This window comes from Chelonia mydas, chromosome 8 (genome assembly GCF_015237465.2).
Source record: "Chelonia mydas isolate rCheMyd1 chromosome 8, rCheMyd1.pri.v2, whole genome shotgun sequence".
Taxonomy (NCBI): Eukaryota; Metazoa; Chordata; order Testudines; family Cheloniidae; genus Chelonia; species Chelonia mydas.
The window spans coordinates 13,422,800-13,444,827 of record NC_057854.1 but is presented as its reverse complement, the minus strand read 5'-3'; the positions used below and the strand labels follow the sequence as shown (position 1 = coordinate 13,444,827).

At 40.7% G+C, this 22,028-nt stretch overlaps 1 protein-coding gene across 4 annotated transcripts in view; it reads right to left on the bottom strand.

Moving 5' to 3' along the window:
- The window catches only part of FSTL4 (follistatin like 4), a 490,949-nt gene that overhangs the window by 420,827 nt on the left and 48,094 nt on the right, over window positions 1-22,028 (bottom strand). For all 4 annotated transcript variants that reach the window (XM_043520692.1, XM_043520690.1, XM_037907517.2 and 1 more), the window contains one exon: window positions 12,281-12,314. In XM_043520692.1, coding sequence (XP_043376627.1) covers window positions 12,281-12,314 — 34 coding nt within the window. The remainder of the gene's footprint in view (window positions 1-12,280; window positions 12,315-22,028) is intronic.

Genomic DNA, 22,028 nt, shown 5'->3' with positions numbered 1-22,028 from the left:
GGTTTCATTTTATAAATTAAAACAACAACATGTATTACTCCACTGCTGAGTGTTAAGGTTTCTTTAATACGGTAGTGTCTTGGAGAAGTAAAACCAGACAGGCACACCAACACAGATAGAGGGCTAATGTTCTTTATTTGAGAAGCTCCAGCCATCTGCTCCAAACAACTTATACACCCAGCTGACCTCTAGCAGGTGCTGGAATTCTCAGGCTACTTTCTACAGGTCACCTCCCTACCCCAGTGCTGTACAAACCCCTAACAGGTTAATACACACTCTTATAAAGGTTCCCTATTCTCACAAAACATAAGAACATAAGAATGGTCATATGGGTCAGACCAAACAGTGGCCAGTGCCAAGTGCCTCAGAGGGAATGAACAGGTAATCAAGTGATCCATTCCCTGTCACTCATTCCCAGCTTCTGGCAAACAAGAGGCTAGGGACACCATCCTTGCCCATCCTGGCTAATAGCCACTGATGGGCCTATCCTCCATGAATTTATCTAGTTCTTTTTTGAACCCCGTTATAGTCTTGGCCTTCACAAGATCCTCTGGCAAGGAGTTCTACAGGTTCACACTGTGTTGTGTTAAGAAATACTTCCTTTTGTTTGTTTTAAACCTGTTGCCTATTAATTTCATTTGGTGACCCCCTAGTTCTTGTGTTCCTTATTTACTTTCTCCATTTTATAGACCTCTATCATATCCCCCCTTAGTCATCTCTTTTCCAAGCTGAAAAGTCCCAGTCTTATTTATCTCTCTTCATCTGGAAGCTGTTCCATACCCCTAATCAGTTTTGTTGCCCTTTTCTGAACCTTTTCCAAATCCAATATATCTTTTTTGAGATGGGGCGACCACATCTGCACACAGTATTCAAGATGTGGGTGTACCATGCATTTATATAGAGGCAATCTGATATGTTTGGTCTAATTATCTATCCCTTTCTTGATGATTCCCAACATTCTGTTCGCTTTTTTGACAGCCACTGCACATTGAGTGGACGTTTTCAATAACTCCAAGATCTCTTTCTTGAGTGGTAACAGCTAATTTAGACCCCATCATTTTGTATATATAGTTGTGATTATGTTTTCCAGTGTGCATTACTTTGCATTTATCAACACTGAATTTCATCTGCCATTTTATTGCCCAGTCACCCAGTTTTGTGAGATCCTTTTGTAGCTCTTCACAGTCTGCCTGGGACTTAACTATCTTGAGTAGTTTTGTATCATCTGCAAATTTTGCCACCTGTTTACCCCTTTTTCCAGATCATTTATGAATATGTTGAATAGGACTGATCCCAGTACAGACAACTCTCCAGACCTTCCTCACTGGGCTTCCTCCTCCTCCTAGGATAACATTAAAAAAACAATTGCCCCTCTCGGGAGGTTGAGACTCACAGGTGCGGCACCTCCTGCTAGTGGTATGGGAATTAGCTCTTTTCCAGCTTACGGAGCGCCCTCTGCAGGCCAGTGTGTCTCCTGCCGCTGGCCCCATGTCTCTTCCGGACCCTGGTGCCCTTTTCCTTGGGGTTCTGCCCCCAGCAGTACCCTCTTACTCTGGGTTTCCCCTCCCAGGGGAACCCCCAACCCTCTAAACCCACCTAGCCTCAGGGGCTACTGCCAGTCATCATCTAGCCCCTGCTCACTGGGGCAGACTGCAGTCTGTAATAGCCACTCATCATTGGCAAGGGGTTAGGACCTGCTTCCTTTGCCTATCCCCGGGCTACCCCTCTGCAGCCCCAGTACCTTTTGTAGGCCTTCAACAAGGCCTGCAGCCTGGGGGTTTACCAGGCTAGAGCTCCCTATGCCCTTCCCCAGCACTGCTCTGCTTCGGTACCTTGCTCCCAGGCAGCTAGCCCTTCCCACTCCAGGGCTAGAGTGAGACTCCTCCAGCTTCTGGCCCACAGCCCTCTTATAAGGGCCCTAATTGAGCTGGCCACAGCTGTGGTCAGCTACTCCCTCAGGTGCTTTCACTCCTTTTCCCAGCTGCAGCTCTCTCCAGTGCTGCTTTTAACCCCCTGCCTACTGGAGTGGGGCAGGCGCCCCACTACAGCCCCCTATTCATTTGAAATATTGTCAAGGACATTTGTTTTTCACACATTTTAATGAGCTGCTGTGATTTGGAGTCACTTCAAAATCAACAGACGTCCTGGATTCTTTGTGGCTTCTTGCTCCTTTAAGAAGTTGCTTATTTCCCCTCCTCCACCCCAAGATGTCTGTAAAACAACCCAGAATGGTAGGTAGGATGTATTTGACTCCAGGTTCTGCATTTTCTCCTTTGTACCATCAATCCAAAATCCCTCCAGCAGTTACTTCATTGCATCCTTGTTTATATTTGCCACAAGAACTTCAGTTGTATACTGAGCCTCTGCACATTTTAACACCTTCTCACTCTTCATGTCTATAAATCCACCAGTTATTTCACTTTGGAAGTTCTCTCTCAAGCACTTGCTTTTCAGCCTGGGAACTCCCTGAAATCTTAAATCTGCCACCTTGCAACATCCACCGATTTCTTGAATTAGGCTTCCAATTTGCTCTTCACAGCACCACTTTGTGTAAAAGAACAAGGCATATAGTGTGGCAGAACTGCAATTTGTCATTTTGGACTTGCAACTTCAAGTGGAGCCAACAGATTCCTGAGCCTGCTTTTCCATTTCTGATATTGCTGAGCCACTGCTGCATCCATGGATATCAAATGCTGGGAATGTCTGCAGTGCAAATGCCAGGCAGCTTTGACTGAGTGCTTGTGCTTTGTCTGCTTCACATTCTAACAGCTCAGACATCAGACTAACCTCCAGCATGTTCAGGTTAGGATGTGGTGATCTAAAAGGGACATATCTTTAAAAATATCACCTGCACTTTGTCATCCCTGCCCTCTTGCCAGTCAGCCCATGGATTTCACTAGGCTGACCAAAAGAATGTCAGTCCCCATGTAAGATTAGTATTTCATAGAATATCAGGGTTGGAAGGGACCTCAGCGGGTCATCTAGTCCAACCCCCTGCTCTGGAAACATTTTTATTTTTAGGATCCCTTTCAACCATAGGTTTTCACCAGAGAAAAAGTGTGATTTCTGAAGCTGCTCTTATTAAGTATTATGGTTACCTAGCAGGATCCTTCTTGGAGACAAGGCTACGCTTGGAGACAATGAAAGGAGTTCAAGAGAAAAGGAATACGTTTGTTTACATGCTCAATCTGTGTATCTCATTTTCACTGGGGACAGAAAGCTTGGTGTATCAGCTAATCATGCCAGGGAAGAAACCTGTACGACGGGGGTGTTTTTATTCAGCTGCCAGTACAGTTCATTCTGTATTCAAATGGAAAAATTCAGCTGCTTTCAGCCACATCCAAACAGAAGAGAAAGTAATTTTCAGCAACTGACGATCTATACATTAAACTGGAAGAAGCTTTATCACATGACAAGGAACCTTTCTCATTTGGCCTCTTCTAATTTTTCCCACAAATTCAGTGGTTAATTAGTGCCAGGGCTTGGCAGTTCATAGCCCTGGCACCTCTGGGCTTGCAGCATCAGTTGGGAATGTAAAAACAAAATTGCTTGAGTCCTGGCACCTCTTTCATTACAAATTAAGCACTGACAAAATCTCTCAGCTCTCTTGCACTGTTGGTGCATATTTCCTGCCATCTAGGGAGTCAGGGACATACTGCGAATTAGGCTTGTCTGCATGCCCCATTCTAATATTTGGTTTGCTTGTAGCAGCTACCTTGTTTCTTGCTGTTCGAGGAGGTTTTTAAACCCATCTAGGGGGTTCATCTAACTCATGACACAAAGTTACATATCTGAATACTGTATAATGAAGGTTCACAGCCATGGAAAGTTACCTATTCCCTCCACCCCAACCAGACTATCCAAATGTGGGAAATTATCAGTGCATTTAGTTCAGGGAACAACTCCTTGCTATTTCTATCAATAAATACAGCTTTTCTGAGGACATATTTCACAATCATTTTACTGTAACCACTGGAAATGCTGGAGCAGACTATGAATGGATTTAGATTTTCAGAGTGTGAAAAATAATTTGAGAGCCAAACATAACTACTGGAGTTAAAATTGCTTATATTAGAAAATGGGACTTAAACTATTTGAATTCACTGAAACTGACCACTCTGGTACATTTCTGGCTGGCTCATCCTTGTCCAGAATTCCACATCTATGCACATATCAGAAGCAACTAAAGGATGATCTGTCTGAGATCAGCTGTACTGTCTGTTTAATATTGTGCCTGACACTGGCTAATGAATTGACTCTTCTACTATTGCCCCCAACCCCCAGGCTGTTTTAATTTTAAACCAAGAAATATGTCAAGTGATAATTAACTCTCACTACAGACAGGTTTGTACAAAAGTAATTAACTTCACCATTTCTTCACATTGGGAAGATCCTGACTCCAGAAAGAGTGTAAGATTGTCTTTGACAGCTGCTAGAAGAGTTGTCTTTACCTTCATTTATTTCCATCCATTCCCCCACACCACAACCTCAAAGCTAATTACTCCATTGCATCAGACTTTTCAAGGGTATCGCACATGAAGGAGGAATTGGAAATACCATTTTGAGTATTATAATTTTACAGCACTGGTCTATTTTTTTTTTAATGTGAGCCTCCCCTTTGATTATTATTGTGACCTCGTCCAATTCCCCATCTCCAGGCAATCAGATTGCAATTTTGTGACAATATATGCCCTGAAAACATCCAGTGATGATAAAAATTCATATGAAATGATAAAACAGTTGGAGATTTATAGTGATGTGAATTCTTGCTTCAAGCAAAGAGAGAATGATTGTTAAAATTAGTAAAATAAGCAATGTACAAGGCAATTTCTCCTCCTTATGACCTTGCAAAAGATAGGCATTTTTATTTAAGAGTTTTGAAGTTTGGCCACCGTTTAGGTTTTTTAAAAGGCAGGTGCTGCCATGGAATATGGTTTCCAGAGCTGGCCCAAGACAGTCCAACAACTCAAGAAATCCAGTTCCTGGGATAACCTCCAGCCCTTTGGCCATCGTAACTAAGAGCTTGATCCAAAGGCACTAAAGGCAATAGAATGACTTCCACTGCTTGTAATGGGTCTTGGATCAGGCCCTAAGGATATTTTGTGGCCCTTTGAAATGTGCAAGGAAGGAAGGAATGGCAATTCTTTACATTGTTTTTAAACTCTTGAGCCAATTGTACATCTAGGGCATTAGGAATTGCTATCAAGTGATAGGAAATTAAATGTTACTGAAGTTCTCGGGCCCAGCCACTGCTGGTGCAAACTGGTGCAGCTCCACAGACTTCAATGAAGCAATGCACATTTACACCAGCTGAGGATCTCATTCATTATGTTATCACAGTGGGGAAATAATTTAAATAAGCACTGTACTACTACTGAACAAAATGAGAAAAGCTCAGTTAACACTTTCATTTTAAATCAATGCAGTATAAATAATGCAAAACTGCATACGACCATGGAGCTGTTCATAATTAACACCTTTTAAGCAGGGTTTTAACATTTTAATGCAGAACCAGATGTCAAAATTGTGATCTTTCTGGTAGTTTGTTGTTATTAGTCTGTGAATAAGTCTTGACATGCATCTCATTTGATAGAGTTGTTTGGACAAAGAGTGGAAGAAATCAGTTTGATTATTTCTTGGGTGGATGACTTAAAAAGCATTTTTGACACTTATTTATTGAATGGATGAATATGAGCAACATAAAAACAAATTAAGAGGATGACTAAAGTCTTTGGGCTAGATCCTGAGTTGGTGTGTAAATTCGTGTAGCTCCATTAACTTCAATGGAGCTTTGACAATTTACATCTGTGAAGAACTGGCCCTTTAGGCTTGTAATTAACCGTACACTTAGGCACACATTTTATACTCATAACACAGTTTCAACATTAACGGATTTATCCTTCAAGGTGCTGAATGCCTCCACTCCTGTGAAGTCGGGGGGAGGGGAAGGAACCTCCAGAGATTACGCAGCATCTCAGGATTGGGGCCTAAGTGCTTGAGAAAACCAGTAAAGGGTATAATAATAAATCAGCTGGATGAGTGGAAGTTGATCGGGACAAATCTTCAGGCTTTAATATGCTAAATCATGCATGGTCTAACCTACTGGAACTCTCTATAGACCTTTACCAAAATAGTAGATACATTAGAACTGGTGGGTATGATTTATTCATCCATGCTCATTATGTGATGAGAGCTCACTGACATTTAAAGGTAAAACGTCCCCCCCTTAAGCCAAATGCTCCTGCTCTTCATTTGGAAATGCTCCTTTGGAAACAGTCAATGGACATTTTCACAAGTCAGACGAAATGCCTCCTTTCTTGTCTACTTATGTGAGCCCATTTCTGATTCCACCCAACTGTCCACCAACTTTCTCGGTTACCCTTTTAGTCTGCTGCATCTTTGCTCTCACTCTCTCTGGGCTCAGGATTCCTCCTCCTATTTGCAATGCCTACAGTTCCTCTTTGTATTCTTCCTGAGCTGTTGCTTTCCCTTACCTCACCTCTCTGTCTACTCATTTGTTCTCTTGTCCCAGTTGTTCTCTGGCAATATTTCACTCTTTTACGTAGTTCAGCAGATTTCAAAGTCAAATTTATTTTAAAAATGTATTATGTTTCCCTTTATAGCCTGTAGTGAGCACAAAAGAACTTGCAAGGAAGCTAACAATTTAAACTTACTAAGGACATTAATAAGTTTCACTTTGAAGTCCGCTGCTCAGAGAGCAAAACAGAAAGGATGTGTGGCCTAGGTCAGACACTGATCACACTGCATCTGGCTCAGTGAAGATGTCTATGCAATTCACTTTGAATAGGATGCTCGGATGTATTAAGCAGGGGATAGAGAACAATACAGAAAATGAGAATTATGTGACTCAATAGTGTATCCTCATTTCAAGTATTGCACGCAGTTTTGGTTATACAATCATACAAAGTAGACTAGAAAGAGAAAATGTCTGGAGAAAAGCAATGGATATTTTTAAAGGTAAGCCGCAAAAGGCTTCTTTATGAAAGGTAATTAAAATTATTAGGATTATTTATTCTACAAAGGAGAAGCGAGGGTTATATAAAAAGGGTATACTACTAGGGTATAAACAAGTCAGTCTGTTCCAACTTTTCCCTTAAAATGAAATCTAGGGGACATTCAGCTAAAAAAGGCAATATGTCAAATTTTGCCCTTATTTACCCCATGTGCCTTTTCTGAAATCCAGCCCTCCAAATTTGGTTCAGTGCCCCATATTCTGCTTTCTATTACATGAGTGCAACTCCCATGGAAATCAAAGCGAGTTGCACTCATGTAATAGACAGAAGAATAGCTTAATATGTTTAAAATTGAGAATGTGGAAATATTTATGCAGCATCTAGTCAACTTCTAGAATTTACTTTTTTTCAGTTCACAGATCATTTTTATTCGAAATGTAGTAAAATTCAAATAATGGTTAAACACATGAATAAAAATTAATCTGCAGTTACATTAACTAGAATTAAGATGGAAATAAATGTCCACACTTTAGAGTATAAAACCATCAGCAGCTGTGGTCAGGAAAGAATTGCCCCTCCATAGCAATTAGGACCTGATCCAGTGCCACTGCAGTCCACGGAAATACATCCATTGACTTCAATGGGCATTGGAGCAGGTACTTAATTTCTCTTTGGTGCTAGCCTGGAGACGTCCTCACACACAGGGAACTCAAAGACTGTCCATTTAACTAGAACTTCTACAGCTACACAAGGAAGACTTTTTTGTATCTACTTTCCTCCACCTACTCTCATGCACTTGTGCAATGACGGGCACAACTGACCCTTCGACGTTTGTAGAAAAGTTTTCAGTAAGTCTAGTTCAAATATTTCCATCGAAACTGTTTTTCATCCACCACCAAAACGGAATACCTTTTTTTCCACAAAAATTGTCTGCTTTCCACAGAAAATGTAATTTCTTAGTTGAAAAACGGAACCCCAGAGATCAAAGAAAAATTTCCACCAAGAACTATTTGGAAATGTCAAAAAGTTTGCTTTGCTTTATGGAACTAAATCAAAATTTCATTTCAGTTCGACATAAACAAGGTCCTTCTGAGCAACCATAGTGCCTCACTGGAGTTGTCATTCAGCTGTCCCCTGCCCCATTCTCCTCTATGGGGATGGCTCCCCAGATGGACTACATCTAACATGATGCACCATGCCATTTGACTCCCATCACAGAGGCTCAATGGGACAGGAGACCATGGTGGAATTTTCCAAATAGAAATTCAGTTTTCAGCCCAAAAATTCAATTTTAATTTTTTTGCCAAAAAGTTGAAGTTTTCCACAGGACATTTTTTTTCCAGACAGCTCTAGTTTTGAGATCCTCAGATAAAAGCCATTGTGTCAGTGCAAATGGTCATTATACAACAGACCTAAATCTCAGATTGGATCATCCTATTTCTTAATACAGACATATAATAAATGTTTCTGTGCAAGGCAGAAATCCTATTCTTTTAACACTTTTCATGTCCTGTTCTAATGCCATTTTTCCTCATTGTTTTACAAACACTATTACAGGACAAACTGTTTTATTCAGGAACAGCTGAAGGGATTTTCTGGAAAGGAAGACATTGAATAACATATGTGGAAGCACTGAATAAAAATGTACATCGAGTTTAGAAAATCCTTTCACATTTTTCTGTGATCAGATATATATCATCTGCCATGCCTGGTAACATTCAATTCTTGACTTCTGTGCTGTTTGTAATTCTACAAACATACTCTGATTACAGATAGGCTGAATTACCCCAGAACTGGAGAATCACTTTACGTAGACTGTTTGTATTGCAGTCCGACATTCTGGACAATTCACATTGACAGATCATATTCATGGCACTGAGACTGGCTTGGAGAAAATGAATGTGACGCACCAAAACATGCTTGTGACCAGAAATACTTATCGGGCCTGATTCTAGACTGCCATGTTCCTCATGTGACCATTTACACATGTGTAAAGTGGGCATAAAACACTACCATAGTTATTGAGGAGCATTTTACACCTACTTTGCCCAGTGTAAATGACCACAAAAGATGCAAGGCAGTGGTGAACCAGACCTAAGTAAAACTGACAGGGCCAATAACAATAAGAGAACTGTAGACAATATTAACTGATATTCAGGGGAGAGGGGGATTTCCAAAAGCACTTAAATAACTTAGAGTCCCACAGTTTGCTAAGTGATTTGAGTCTAAATCTCAATGATTTTCAGTGAGACTACATCTCCTGAGTCCCTTTTGAAAATGGTGGTTAGGGTCCTAAATTACTTAGGGCCAGATTTTTAAAGGTATTCAGGCACCAAGGATGATTTTTCAAAAGCACCAATGCACCTAACACTCTTTGAAGTCAGTGGGAATTAGGGCCTAGATGCTTTTGAAAATACCACTCCGTGCCTAAATACCTTTAAAACTCCGGCGCTTAGGCAATTTTGAAAGTTTTACTCATGGTCTTTATTTTCATAAGCACAGAACTGAATTATTACATTATTAGACATCTAGCAGCTAATATCTGCATCCTCAATAAACAATGGGCATAAAACTGTGGTTCAGTGATTTTAAGTAGTAAAACGGCCCCAGAAAAAACAAACAAACAGAAAATGGCTGAACCTTATACCTTGTTGGCCTGAATTTAAAAAAGAATAATATATGGTTTACTAAGGGGTTAATTTCAAAGCACATAACCTCAGATTTTTTTAGGGGGATCTCATATTCAGCACTGACTCAAAATTGTCAGTCAAGCGAACAGACAGTTTTGTTTGGGCAACAGCATACCTTCTTTGGCAGTTTTGGTACTTTATATCTATATGGATAAATAGCAACAGAACTGGAAGTGCAGTTATACTGATACCCAATGTGTTGTGAGGTAATATGAGTTATATGAGTAAACGTCTTCAACCATCTCACAGAGTTATGTAAAACCTCGATCTGCCCAAGAGATGTTACTGTCAAGTCTGAGATTTTCAAAAGTGCTCCGTGTTGGGCTAATTCTGGTCCCACTTAAATCAATGTTAAAACTCTCATTGACTTCAGCGGGAACAGAGTTAGGCCAATGGTGTGCACTTTTGAAAATTCCTTCCTAAGGAATTTCAATCACCTATGATTTATGGGTACCTGATATAACTTGATATCTTGATTTTTTTTTTTTTTAAAGGAGCTATACACTTTTTAGCAAGTTAACTCTGGAGTGCCAGCTACTCTTGAGGCAGGTACATGCACCTCAGCCAATCAGATTTCTCCTTTAACAATGGTCATATAACAAAAATACATAATAAAGTCTCTCTACTGTCTCAGTTTGACCTGCTTCCTCGGGAACCTACAGAACTCCTTCTTATACAAACCTACTGCAAATTAAAACAAGAGCTCAATATTTGCCCAGATGGCAACATACATTTTAAATTGACCTTTTATTATCCAAGATACAATAAAACCCATGATGGTTTACAGCCTGCTTCTCAGAATTCTGTATGTCTGGAGCAATTAAAGAAACTAAGGGAATGAAATTAGGGAATTTATTAATCTGTTTAATGGATGACTGTTACCCACTTCACATTATACCAAAACAGATTAGGCAGGTGACTGAGAGATCCAGAAAACATCTGCTAAACAAAATCAAAATTAATGATAAACAGAATGAGTTCTTTGATAGCTGATTTTCCTCCATCTGTCTATAACAATAAAAGAGCTGCTAGAGACAGCTGCCAATTAGTTGCTAATTCAAAAACCATTTTAGGAAGTGGGATCTGAGCTCAAGTAGCAGTACACCGGCATGACTCTTTTATTTAACATTTATGTACCTTTGAACAAACTTGCTAATTGCTGTAGTTGTTATTACCCATTTGGTGATGGCATTCCCCCAACACACTCTTCCTTCTCTCCTGGAGTTTATAGCCCCTGGCTGTATCCATGCACTTGTGGATGCATGTTAAAAAAATCTAGTGATTATCCATCAGTATCTCCTGATGGCATTCTCCCTTTCTTTTTTAAACCCTGGATGGTCTTTATTCACAAAGCAAACATATAATTGTCTGTGACATCTTGTTGATGGTCTGGAGAGGCAGCTGACAAGAAGTAATTAAACTGGCCACTCACTGCATCCATTGTGGTTCCCCCTTTCACTGCGAAAGCTCAGAATGATGTTACCAGTTCAAAAAATGCCGGTTTTAAAAACACCTGTACAGATGGACTTTAGCGATTACAATAAGTAACCTGCTCACAGACCTAATACTCTGATGTGTGCCATTTAGTATCACACTTTTGACCAAATCCTGAACCAAAGAGAGAGAGAGAGAGAGAGAGATTGCATCTGTGGCAGTACAGGGAAGGCAAAGCATCAAATGTTCCATCTTTACTTCTAACCATCTTCATCCCAGCCTTAAAATTTTCTCTTCCCCTCTTATACAACTGGGCCACCTCCCCAGGCAATATTTACAAAACATCCTCTTCCTTTACTGTTCCAAAACCCCTCTAAGCTATCAGGTACCTTCATGTGTTGCTTCCAACTAGTTCGCTCATGGGGAATATTCTAGCATCATGATTTGGGTTAAAAAAACCCAGACCCCTATATACAGATATCTTTTTGAGAAATACATTAAAATGGCAACTTACAAGAGCAACAAGGATAACAGGATTTTCAATTTCATTTCAGTAAAGTATAATGGGATTTATTCATAGAATTTAAAGTACCTTTAATTGAATAGATAAAAGGCATTTCAGAGAGCTACTGTGTATATACATGGTACCTTTGTGCCAGCTCATGGGAAGATGGATATTTACTTGTCCTAATTATTCATAAAGATGATGTCCACAGCAAGCTTGTGATCAATGCCCACCTCTGTTATTTTCAAGCCTGCCTTAGTGGGAGTACCTCAAACACTGACATTCCCTTCCTGCAATGGAGATGCTCAGAGCACCAACTGCAGTGGATTTGGGCCAAGTAATTCTTTTTTCTCCCTAGCAGATTTCAAAGTGTGAGTCTGAATCCCTAGTCAGCTAATGTGTTTATAAGTGACACTAGGAGGACAGAAACAAAAACATCTCACACATCCCCAAGACTCTGTCATGCTACTTTGCATTGAATTATTTTTCCATGAAAACATCTGCAGGTGGGTTTTCATAAAATCTGATAGACAAATGTTATGAAGCAGGCTCTTGAAAATTTGGACAACAGTAGCCTCTTTCAAGTTTGTAGGTTCACGTTTCTTTCAACATGTTACCTCAAGATCACTCAACAGTGACAAACAAATTGGAAAAAAAAAACCCTATATTTTTCCTACCTTTTTTTCTTGTGGCTTCAAAGCCTCTCAATTCCTACAAGAAAAAAGAGATTTTTTTTTTAAGTATACAGGAATAGTTCATACGTAGCATAAAAACAGACCCACTAAAACACAGTCCCTGTCAGAGTGAAGTGCTTATGAGGCTCTAATCAATAACTAAACAGCTACAACTTCAAGTATTTAATGGATCAGTAGGTTATCCATCAGAGTCATCATTTTTGATCAAATTATAGTGAAAAGCATAAAACCTTAATTCAAATAAATATTTTTTTCCCTTTTGGGTTACAAGATCACAGGTCGAAGGGATTTTGTTATATTAACTATGTTGGTTTTACTTGTAAAACAGATACCAATCCTGGAAAGACTTATGTGCTTAGTTCTGAGGAAGTGAATAGGCCCAGATGAATTGACTGCATTACTCGTGTTTAGAAGTAAGTCTTTGCAGGATCAGTGCTGTCGACAGCATCTCTTGCAAAACATTAATTACTGCCATTTCTAGTAAAGCAAGCTTTTTTATTTTAATTTGATGCCTACAGAACAGTCACCAAGAGACCTATATTCCCAGACTATATGCCATCTCTTGAATCTCAACCATAAGTAGGTGTATCACCATAAGTAGGTGTAAAAAGAAAAGGAGGACCTGTGGCACCTTAGAGACTAACAAATTTATTTGAGCATAAGCTTTCATGAGCTACAGCTCACTTCATCGGATGCATTCAGTGGAAAATACAGTGGGGAGATTTATATACACACAGAACATGAAACAATGGGTGTTACCATACACACTGTAAGGAGAGTGATCAGGTAAGGTGAGCTATTACCAGAAGGGGGGGGGGGGGGGAGGGCGATCTTTTGTAGTGATAATCAAGGTGGGCTATTTCCAGCAGTTGACAAGAACATAAGTAGGTGTGTGACAGACCATCTAATTTAAAGCTGAGCTAATAATTCATGACTAAACACAAACATATTTTCATAAAAATTCCCAAATAAAATACCACCTCTAACAACCAATACCTGAGACTGAGGAACTGGGGAGGATGCTGAGAGAAACACAAGCTACATCCTTTATTTACAATGAGTAGGACTCACATGACTTTACTAGTAGCCCCACTGACCACAATGGGGCTGCCCACCTGAGTAAAGGCTGCAGAATCAGGCCCATTGATTGTAACCTTAAAACACAAATAAAGCCAACTCGCAGAGACCTGCCTGGCTCACTGCATGTTCTCAGATGGTGATTTATCACTTAGACTAGCAGAAAAAGCATATGGGTGTTCCCTTGAGACAGCAGAGATTAGTGCCAGATGCTGACTTCCACCAACTTGGAAGCTAAGATCTCAATCCTTGCTTTGTTGCACCTACTTGTGCAGTAAAATTAGTTTTTGATGATCCACCCTCAGATTTTGAGAGCTGGTTCTCCTCCCTCTTACATCTGCTGCTGAGCCCTTGGTTGCATAGACACATCGTACATCTGAGTTCCTCAGTCCTCTAACATAGGTTCAAAGTCCTCTGTTGTTACAGATGGTGGCCTCTTTAACCTCATTTCATTCCCTTAGCACTCACTGTTTGTATAAGTTTATTTATCTAAGCATGGAAATAAGCAAAGGTTTACTTCTTTTCTTCCTCTGAGAGTGAAGTAACACCTGGCCTCCCTAGATAACAAGAGTTTCATGCTTATATGATGCTTATTCTGTTTTCGTATGGACCTTATTATTTTAATTTTTAAAGTACAGTGGTCTACATTTAGACAAAGAAAAGTAAAATATAGCACCATATAGCTAATGCCATGTCCACATATACCTACTACCAGATGCAGGCAGGGAACTCCTGCTATATGGTAAGATACCAAGAGAGTGCACTCTAAAAGTAAAAAGATGTTGAAACTGAGAGGAAAAACAACAGGGTATAGGAGTGATGACAGGTGACAGTTCCTACCAAGCTAAATCAAGACTTAAGATGTAGTGGACAACATTATTAACTACCTCAAACTAGTTAGCAGGAAAATTTAGCATTGGATCGAGTTACGTTATGTAACGAAGCCACACGGTACTATATTTAGTCATATATTAGATACACAGAACTTTTTACTGTAGATGATTTTGTGTCTTGTCTTCACCTATCTTAAGGGCATAAGAGTTCCAAGTAGAGGTGGTTGAAAATTTTCTGACAAAACCGAGTTTCTTTGAAAAATGCTGATTTGTTGAACCAGAAATTTCTTGTGACAGTCAGTAAGGTTTGACAAACTTGCTGAGTCATGGACAGAATTCCCTGCCAGATCAACTAGCAGGCTATCAGGCAGCCTTGCCATGCAGGCTGCTCCAGGGCTGGGGACCCTGGCACATAGGGACCACAGTGCCAGATTAGCTAGTCACTCAGATTGAACCCAAGTCCTGAGTTTCAGCCAGCTCTAGTTCCATATTTGCTTATCAACTTATAGAGAGGAGGTCCCTTCTAGTGGGCCCAAATTTCTCCATCCTCTGTAGAGAATTAAACCATTGCGTTCACAGATTGACTTGGAAATTGGTGACACAACCAATATATCCTACCTACTCTGATCAGTGCAAAGCAATTGTTACCATTAACATATATGGATATGTACAGCCAGGAACAAATTCTTGTCTGGTGTCTAGTTGCTGTGTAGACATACCCCAAGTGACAGAAGCTCCTTGGCAAAGGGTCATTGCAAACAACTTCACTTCAGACCTGAAAAATTCGTCTTGCAGGATATTTCTCCATAAAGAGTGACATTAAGGTATCTACAGAAAGCACATAACTTGTCAAGACTCAATCATTGCAAGAAGTATGGAAAGATAATATATAAGGAATAACATATTAAAGTTGAACATATGCTTTATGGACTTGGAGTGAAAATTAGTCACCAGGGTAATGTGTGTTGGAGATGACCCATTCAAGCAACAGAAGTTATTACCCCTCCCTAGTCAGCTGCTGATGTAATACAAGGTTCTATTGTCTAGTTTTGCTATACCCTGAACAGTCAATGGAAAACCATCAAAGAAATTTGCAAATGATCAAAACCACTTGGAGGTGAAAAGGAACATAATAGCAGGCAGGAGATTGCCCTGGCCATGGCCATGTTTCAGTATAACAGAGTGTAGAGAAAGGCACTCAGTATTCATTCACTGAGGAAACCTCTTCAGGAGCAGGGGGGGGTTCATGACTGTTTGGATTTTGGCCCTAGTGAAACCAGTTAGTTCTGAAACAGACTGAACTTGGGGGTGGGGTGGATTAGTTTATTGTATAGGAAAGGAGACTATTGATAAGTGTACACTTATCATTTGCATTTTATTATTTTGTTTTGTGTTGTAACAATTTTCCTCCATCGGTTCTCTTTTATTTTTAGTTAAATCTTCATTCTTTCTTATACAACCCTACTTTTCTTTCACTAAAAGTGCTCATGAATGCTGTGTGGGTTTACAGAAGTGGTGGTTTAAGGTAAAACAGGTAAATTGGGTTGTGATACTGACAGACCAGCTCAGATCAGAGCCCTTGGGCAATTCACCGGTGCGTGAACTTCAAAGGAGTGTTAAAATACTATTTTGTACCTGGACAATTCACTTGTTAAAATGGATGTTAATTGTATTTGTCTTCATCTACCTACATCCTGTCTGATGTACACTAGTGTAACTAAATTAACCTATTGTTGCTCTATCCTTTTTCATGTCCTGTAACTCTGTAATTACCTTTACATTATGTATACGACTCTACTTAATTAACATTACGTCAAAAGGACTGTATTTAGTGTTTAGAAGTGAACTTACTTTATATGCAGATGATATGAAAGCTAATGAAGAATTGTTCCTGGCTATCCCATTATGTACTCTGGTAACTGGATAACCTTAATTTAAAGTGTGTTAGTTTTAAGATAGGAAAGTACTGGATGTGAAAGCTTCATGAAAACTGGCAGTTACATAGACTGATTCAGGTGGAAACTTAGGATGTGAACCTTGTCCTTGTAGAAAACTGCATATGGCGGATCTGTGACCAATGTATTCACTTTTCCCACCCTCCCTAGCGGAGGTGATGGCCACTAAAAAAGCTACCTTTGCTGAAAGATGTAGAAGCAAACAAGGTATGAAGCTAAAGGTGTGAAAGGAGGATCCATGAGAGCAGGCAACACTGAATTCAAATCCCATAATGGTGCTGGATCCCTGATAGGCAGAAGCAATCTATCTAGCCCTTTCAGTTTGTGATAGGGTGAGTAAAAACAGTCATTGATTTGAGGGAGAAACACTGAGATGGCCACCAGATGCACCCTAAAGAAACTAAGGGCTACACCTGACACCTTAACATATAAAAGATAGTCCAGAATGTCTGAGTAGGTGACATATTGTGATAGGCTGCCCAGACAGAGAATCATGTCCGTTTCCACAGCTTTTGTGGGAGGTTTTCTGCTTTTAAGAGAACATTCCGAACTGCAGCTGAGCAGTGAGCCTCCTCTGCATTTTACCAGTGATGAACTATGCCATGTCATGCAGCATTTTAGGATTCAAGTGCAGTGCCCAGCTATGGTTTTCTGTGATGAGGTCTCTGGTTATTAATAACAGCAAAGATTCTCAAGTCAACAGCTTGCATAGGTCGGAATACTATGGCTGTCTTGGACAGGCTGGCACTATGAAGATCATTCTGCCATGATCTTGTTTCAGCTTGAGAATGACTGAGGATTAGAGGCACTGGTGGATGTCCATACAAATAGGTCCTTGTCCCACGGAAAAAGGAAAGCACTGGATATTGATCCAGGGCTGTGATCCACCCTGGAACTGAAGTGGAGACACTGAGTTGCCAACAGATCCGCAAGTGGAAAAATCTCTATGTGGAACACTGAGACTAAAATGACTGTGTTCAGGAGACCATTTGTGGTCTAAGTTGAAGGACCTGCTCAGACAATCTGCCAGACCATTTTGAACCCCACGACAAGTGAGACACCCTGAGAGTAACCAAGCTCTGAATGAATAAATTCCACAACTTGACTGTCTCCTGGCAGAATCTGTCTGACCTGACATGTTTGTTCCCATAAAATACAGCTGTAGTGTTGTTGGCAAGCTCTTGGATGGCTTTCCTCTGAATGTGAGCCAGGCACTGCTGACATGCACTCAAGAATGTTTATGTGCAACCTGGCCTCATGCACAGTTCACAACCCTTAACCCTAAAGACTCCCCAGATGCACTACCCACCCATGGCTGAAGCATCTGTCACCAAACTCAGAGGGGAGAAGTGGCAAAATAGGAGCTCACATGCAGACATCATCTTGACTCATCCACCAGGTCAGAGACAGCAACACCTGGGATGCACGCTAGCTTGTCCAGGTGGTGGATGTGGTAGACAGATCTGAGCCAACCTGTAACACTCTGAGGTGCAGCCTGGCATAAAGGGTCACATAGGTACACGCAGCCATGTGGCCTGTGAGCCTGAGGCAATTCCTCACAGTAGTCTGCATGTGATCCTTGATGGATACACAGGGGTTGTGTATAGTCTAAAATCTGGGAAAATGCAGAAGTGCTCTGGCAGAGGTCAAAGCCGGGACTATCCCGATGAATTCTATCCTTAGAAGAAGAGGCAAAACCGTCCACTATTCTTGGTTTAATTTCAGGCCCAGAATGTTGAACAGTCAGTCTGATAGAAGGGGTAATTCTCCTACCTAGGCTGGTATTGAGGATGATGTTTTGTCTCATGGTAGCCAGAGTGTAGAGACCCAAGGAATTCTAAGACTCCATGCATCTGAAGAAGTGGGTTTTTTACCCACAAAAGCTAATGCCCAAATAAATGTTGTTAGTCTTTAAGGTCCACCAGACTCCTCGTTGTTTTTAAGGACTTCTAAACTATTTGAGTTCTTCCACATGTGCAAAGCCTCATCTGTTTTAGATGAGAACAAGGATAGGTTCTCAATTGTGCGTCATACCTCCACAGGAATCCCTGAGGACTACAACCAGGAAGAACAGTGCATAATTACTGCCTATGCCATGGCTGCAGAATCCGTTGTGTCCAAGGAGACCTGCCGAACTGATTGAGAGAAGAGGCAGCAACAAGGCACTGAAATCTGTTCTTTTGGAACCTTCCGGCAGTTTATTCCCAAATTGAGAGACTGCCTCCCAGTTAGAATAGTCATATCTTGACAACGGTGCATGATGATTGGCAATATGGAGCTGTAAATTTGCTGCAGAATAAATCTTTCTGCCAAAAAGATGTTGGCATCTTTTTCTTTAGGGTAGCCTTAGCTTGGTCCTGACAGTTTTCCTCCTTCACTGCAGCCACAACGAGGCGAACCCAGCTAGGATGTAAGTCAAACAGTGCAAACCCCTGGGACAGAACCTGACCGCATTCCATTCCTTTGGAATGGAGAAAGGGGTTTGCCACAGTGCTTTGATGGGATGCATAATGGCATCGTTTTTAGGCAGAGCTACCTTTCCTGCCACAGCAGGATGGAGAATATCAATCAGCTTTTGGGTATTCTCCTCCACTAGCGCCATCTGAATGCCCAAAGCAGCTTTCATTCTCCAGAGAAGCTCTTGGTACACCTTAAAGTAATCTAGTACCGGGGAGGATGCCTCTGGTATCTGAGCCTCATCAGCTGATGAGGATGCATGAAGAGGAGGCCAGAGGAGAGTGCTCCTAAGGGTGGTCCTGTGGAACCAGGGTAGGGTCAAATCTGGTACTTGAAACACCATAGGCTGATCAGTACAGGTTCTCGGTACCATCAGAAGGCGGCTCCCTCCCAGGGACAAGATAGCAGCGATGTTTATCTAGATGCTGGGGACATCCAATCGGGCAAATGAAGGGGCTGATACAATACTGAGCCCCAGGTATGTCTGGCCCAAACATCCCAAACCCTGTCTGTTCTCTTCTCAAACCTACACAGATGAGTATGGGACTGGAAGAAAGCTCTGGACTCTTGGTATTGTGAAATCGAGAGTCTACCTTGGAGTCTGAATCCTACACCCTGGATTTCAAAGAGCTGACCTCTTATGTTTCCGAGGCCAGGATTGCTCTGAAGTCCCAATAATGGGGGAATCTTCTTCAGCTCCTATCTGCAAGCAAAGCTTGGGAAGCACTCCAGAAAGGAGTCGTCAAAGAGCTTGTCTTGGATGACCAAAGGGGGTTTCTAACGTTGGTCCATAGACAGTCTCTATCAGGATGTAGTAGAGGTGCTCCTCCCTCAGCTTCTTCATCTTGGGTCTGGAAGCTGTGAAAAATTTAACACCTGTCTCTAATATGGCCTCACCTAAGCTCTTGAGACAGCACAAATGAGGGTCATTGACCAGTACAGGCTTTCTGAACCTAAGCAAGGTTTGAAACCCTGGTACCATGGTGTATGCTCCCCTAGGACCAGGTGAGGCCCATCTGACTGGGGGAAAGAAAACAAATTAAGAATATATTTTTTTAAATGAAATAAGAAATAAAGACACAAAAAGGAAAAAATGTCAAATGTCAAATGATGAAAAATGAGTATCACTAGGAAGCAACCAAGTAGTGAAGAGTTTGTTCACAGTGAACACATACGTTCTGACCACACACGGTAATAAGGAACTGAAGGAGCGGGGAGAGCTCCACCCTTTATTTCTTTGGCTTCAGAGCAGGAGCAGCACAAATGTGGACAGGGCTGTCCCTGTACGTATTATGAGGGAAACCTCTCCAGCAATAGTGGACAGGCACACACACACACCTACAGTAGAATGGACATATGCAAGCACTCAAAGAACTTCTTCTAGTTTAAATCCCTGGCACTTTGATTAAAGCTGTGACTATCTGAGACAATTTGAGACCACTCTAGTTACTAATGCAAACACATCTCTCTGTGTTGTTACCTTGTCCTCTGTCCTACTTGTCTATTTTTTCATCTCTTTAGTACTTAGGTAATATATGATAGTAAGATCTCTGGGGTAGGGGATGTCCTTACATTATTTGTTTGTATAATGCTAGTACAATGCGCCGTAATTCCTGATTAGGGTTCTTAGGGATACCATAATAGAAACAACAAAATAATGATTTATCCCTCCTTTGGGGAATATTGTCCATATGCATCGAAGGATTAGATTTTTATCAGCAAATGTTGGTAAACAGTGATTTCACTGTAGGGATGCAAAACAATGAAAAAATATTTCCATCTATAATCATCAAAATTTACAGACGGGCAATGCAAGAAAAATACTGCTTGAGATCTTACAGAGGAAAATCCAGTGATTTAAACTTGATTTAGGCTTGCTACAAATGGACTAGGGAATGAATAGTATATTTTTTAAAAAAGGTATGATTTGTTGATTTCAAGATATTTACTTTGTTAATATCACATGTCAAAATACACAGTTTGTGTTTTAACAGTTTATAAGGCTTAACTTTTTAAATCTCACTGTACACTGTCATTAAATAATTGTCTCACCCTCCCATAATTTCACAACTGTGAAAGTTTAGAGAGAGACATCTAAAACAGTGCTTAAAAATAAACATTGATATTATCTGTCAAAACTATAAAAAACAAAAAACAAATTCTGCCAAGCCTGATTATCCAACATTCAAGCTGGACAGACTTCAAAAACAACAGAGTATGCTGAGGACTTCCAACTATTAAAGCTTCTAATCCCAAATCCTTTTTTATTCCCTCACCCCAGGCAAATGTTGCACTGAACCTTATGGAAAATTTGTTCAAATGAAGGCTACAGGATTTGGAGCTTTGTTAGTTATAGGTTGTGTGCAATGTATTCATTAGTATGTGGTAATTCCTTCGGTGACACCTTCTTCCTCTTCTGTGACACCCCTTGAACTTGAGTTTCCAACCTGAACAGATGCCACAGAGCTGTAGAATCTCGGCCGGGTTCCTTAAATAATAATCCTCAATAAGACTAAAGGACTGGTTGGAAACTTCAAGTGCACTGTTAGAAACAGATTATTCACCAGCAACCACACACCACACAACAGAACCACTAACCCAGGAACCTATCCTTGCAACAAAGCCCGTTGCCAACTCTGTCCACATATCTATTCAGGGGACACCATCATGGGGCCTAATCACATCAGCCACACTATCACAGGCTCGTTCACCTGCACATCTACCAATGTGATATATGCCATCATGTGCCAGCAATGCCCCTCTGCCATGTACATTGGTCAAACTGGACAGTCTCTACATAAAAGAATAAATGGACACAAATCAGACGTCAAAAATTATAACATTCAAAAACCAGTTGGAGAACACTTCAATCTCTCTGGTCACTCGATTACAGACCAAAAAGTGGCAATACTTCAACAAAAAAACTTCAAAAACAAACTCCAACAAGAGACTGCTGAATTGGAATTAATTTGCAAACTGCATACAATTAATTTAGGCTTGAATAGAGACTGGGAGTGGATGGGTCATTACACAAAGTAAAACTGTTTCCCAATTTTATCCTCCCCTCCCCCGTTCCTCAGACGTTCTTGTCAACTGCTGGAAATGGCCCACCTTGATTATCACTACAAAAGGTTCCCCCCCGCCCTCCTATTACCTCTCCTGCTGGTAATAGCTCCCCTTAAGTGATCTCTCTGGTTACAGTGTGTATGGTAACATCCATTGTTTCATGTGCTCTATGTATATAAATCTCCCCACTGTATTTTCCACTGAATGCATCTGATGAAGTGAGCTGTAGCTCACGAAAGCTTATGCTCTAATAAATTTGTTAGTCTCTAAGATGCCACAAGTACTCCTTTTTTCTTTTTGAGATTATCCTCAGTATCATTAACTAGAGTGAAGGGAAATGTA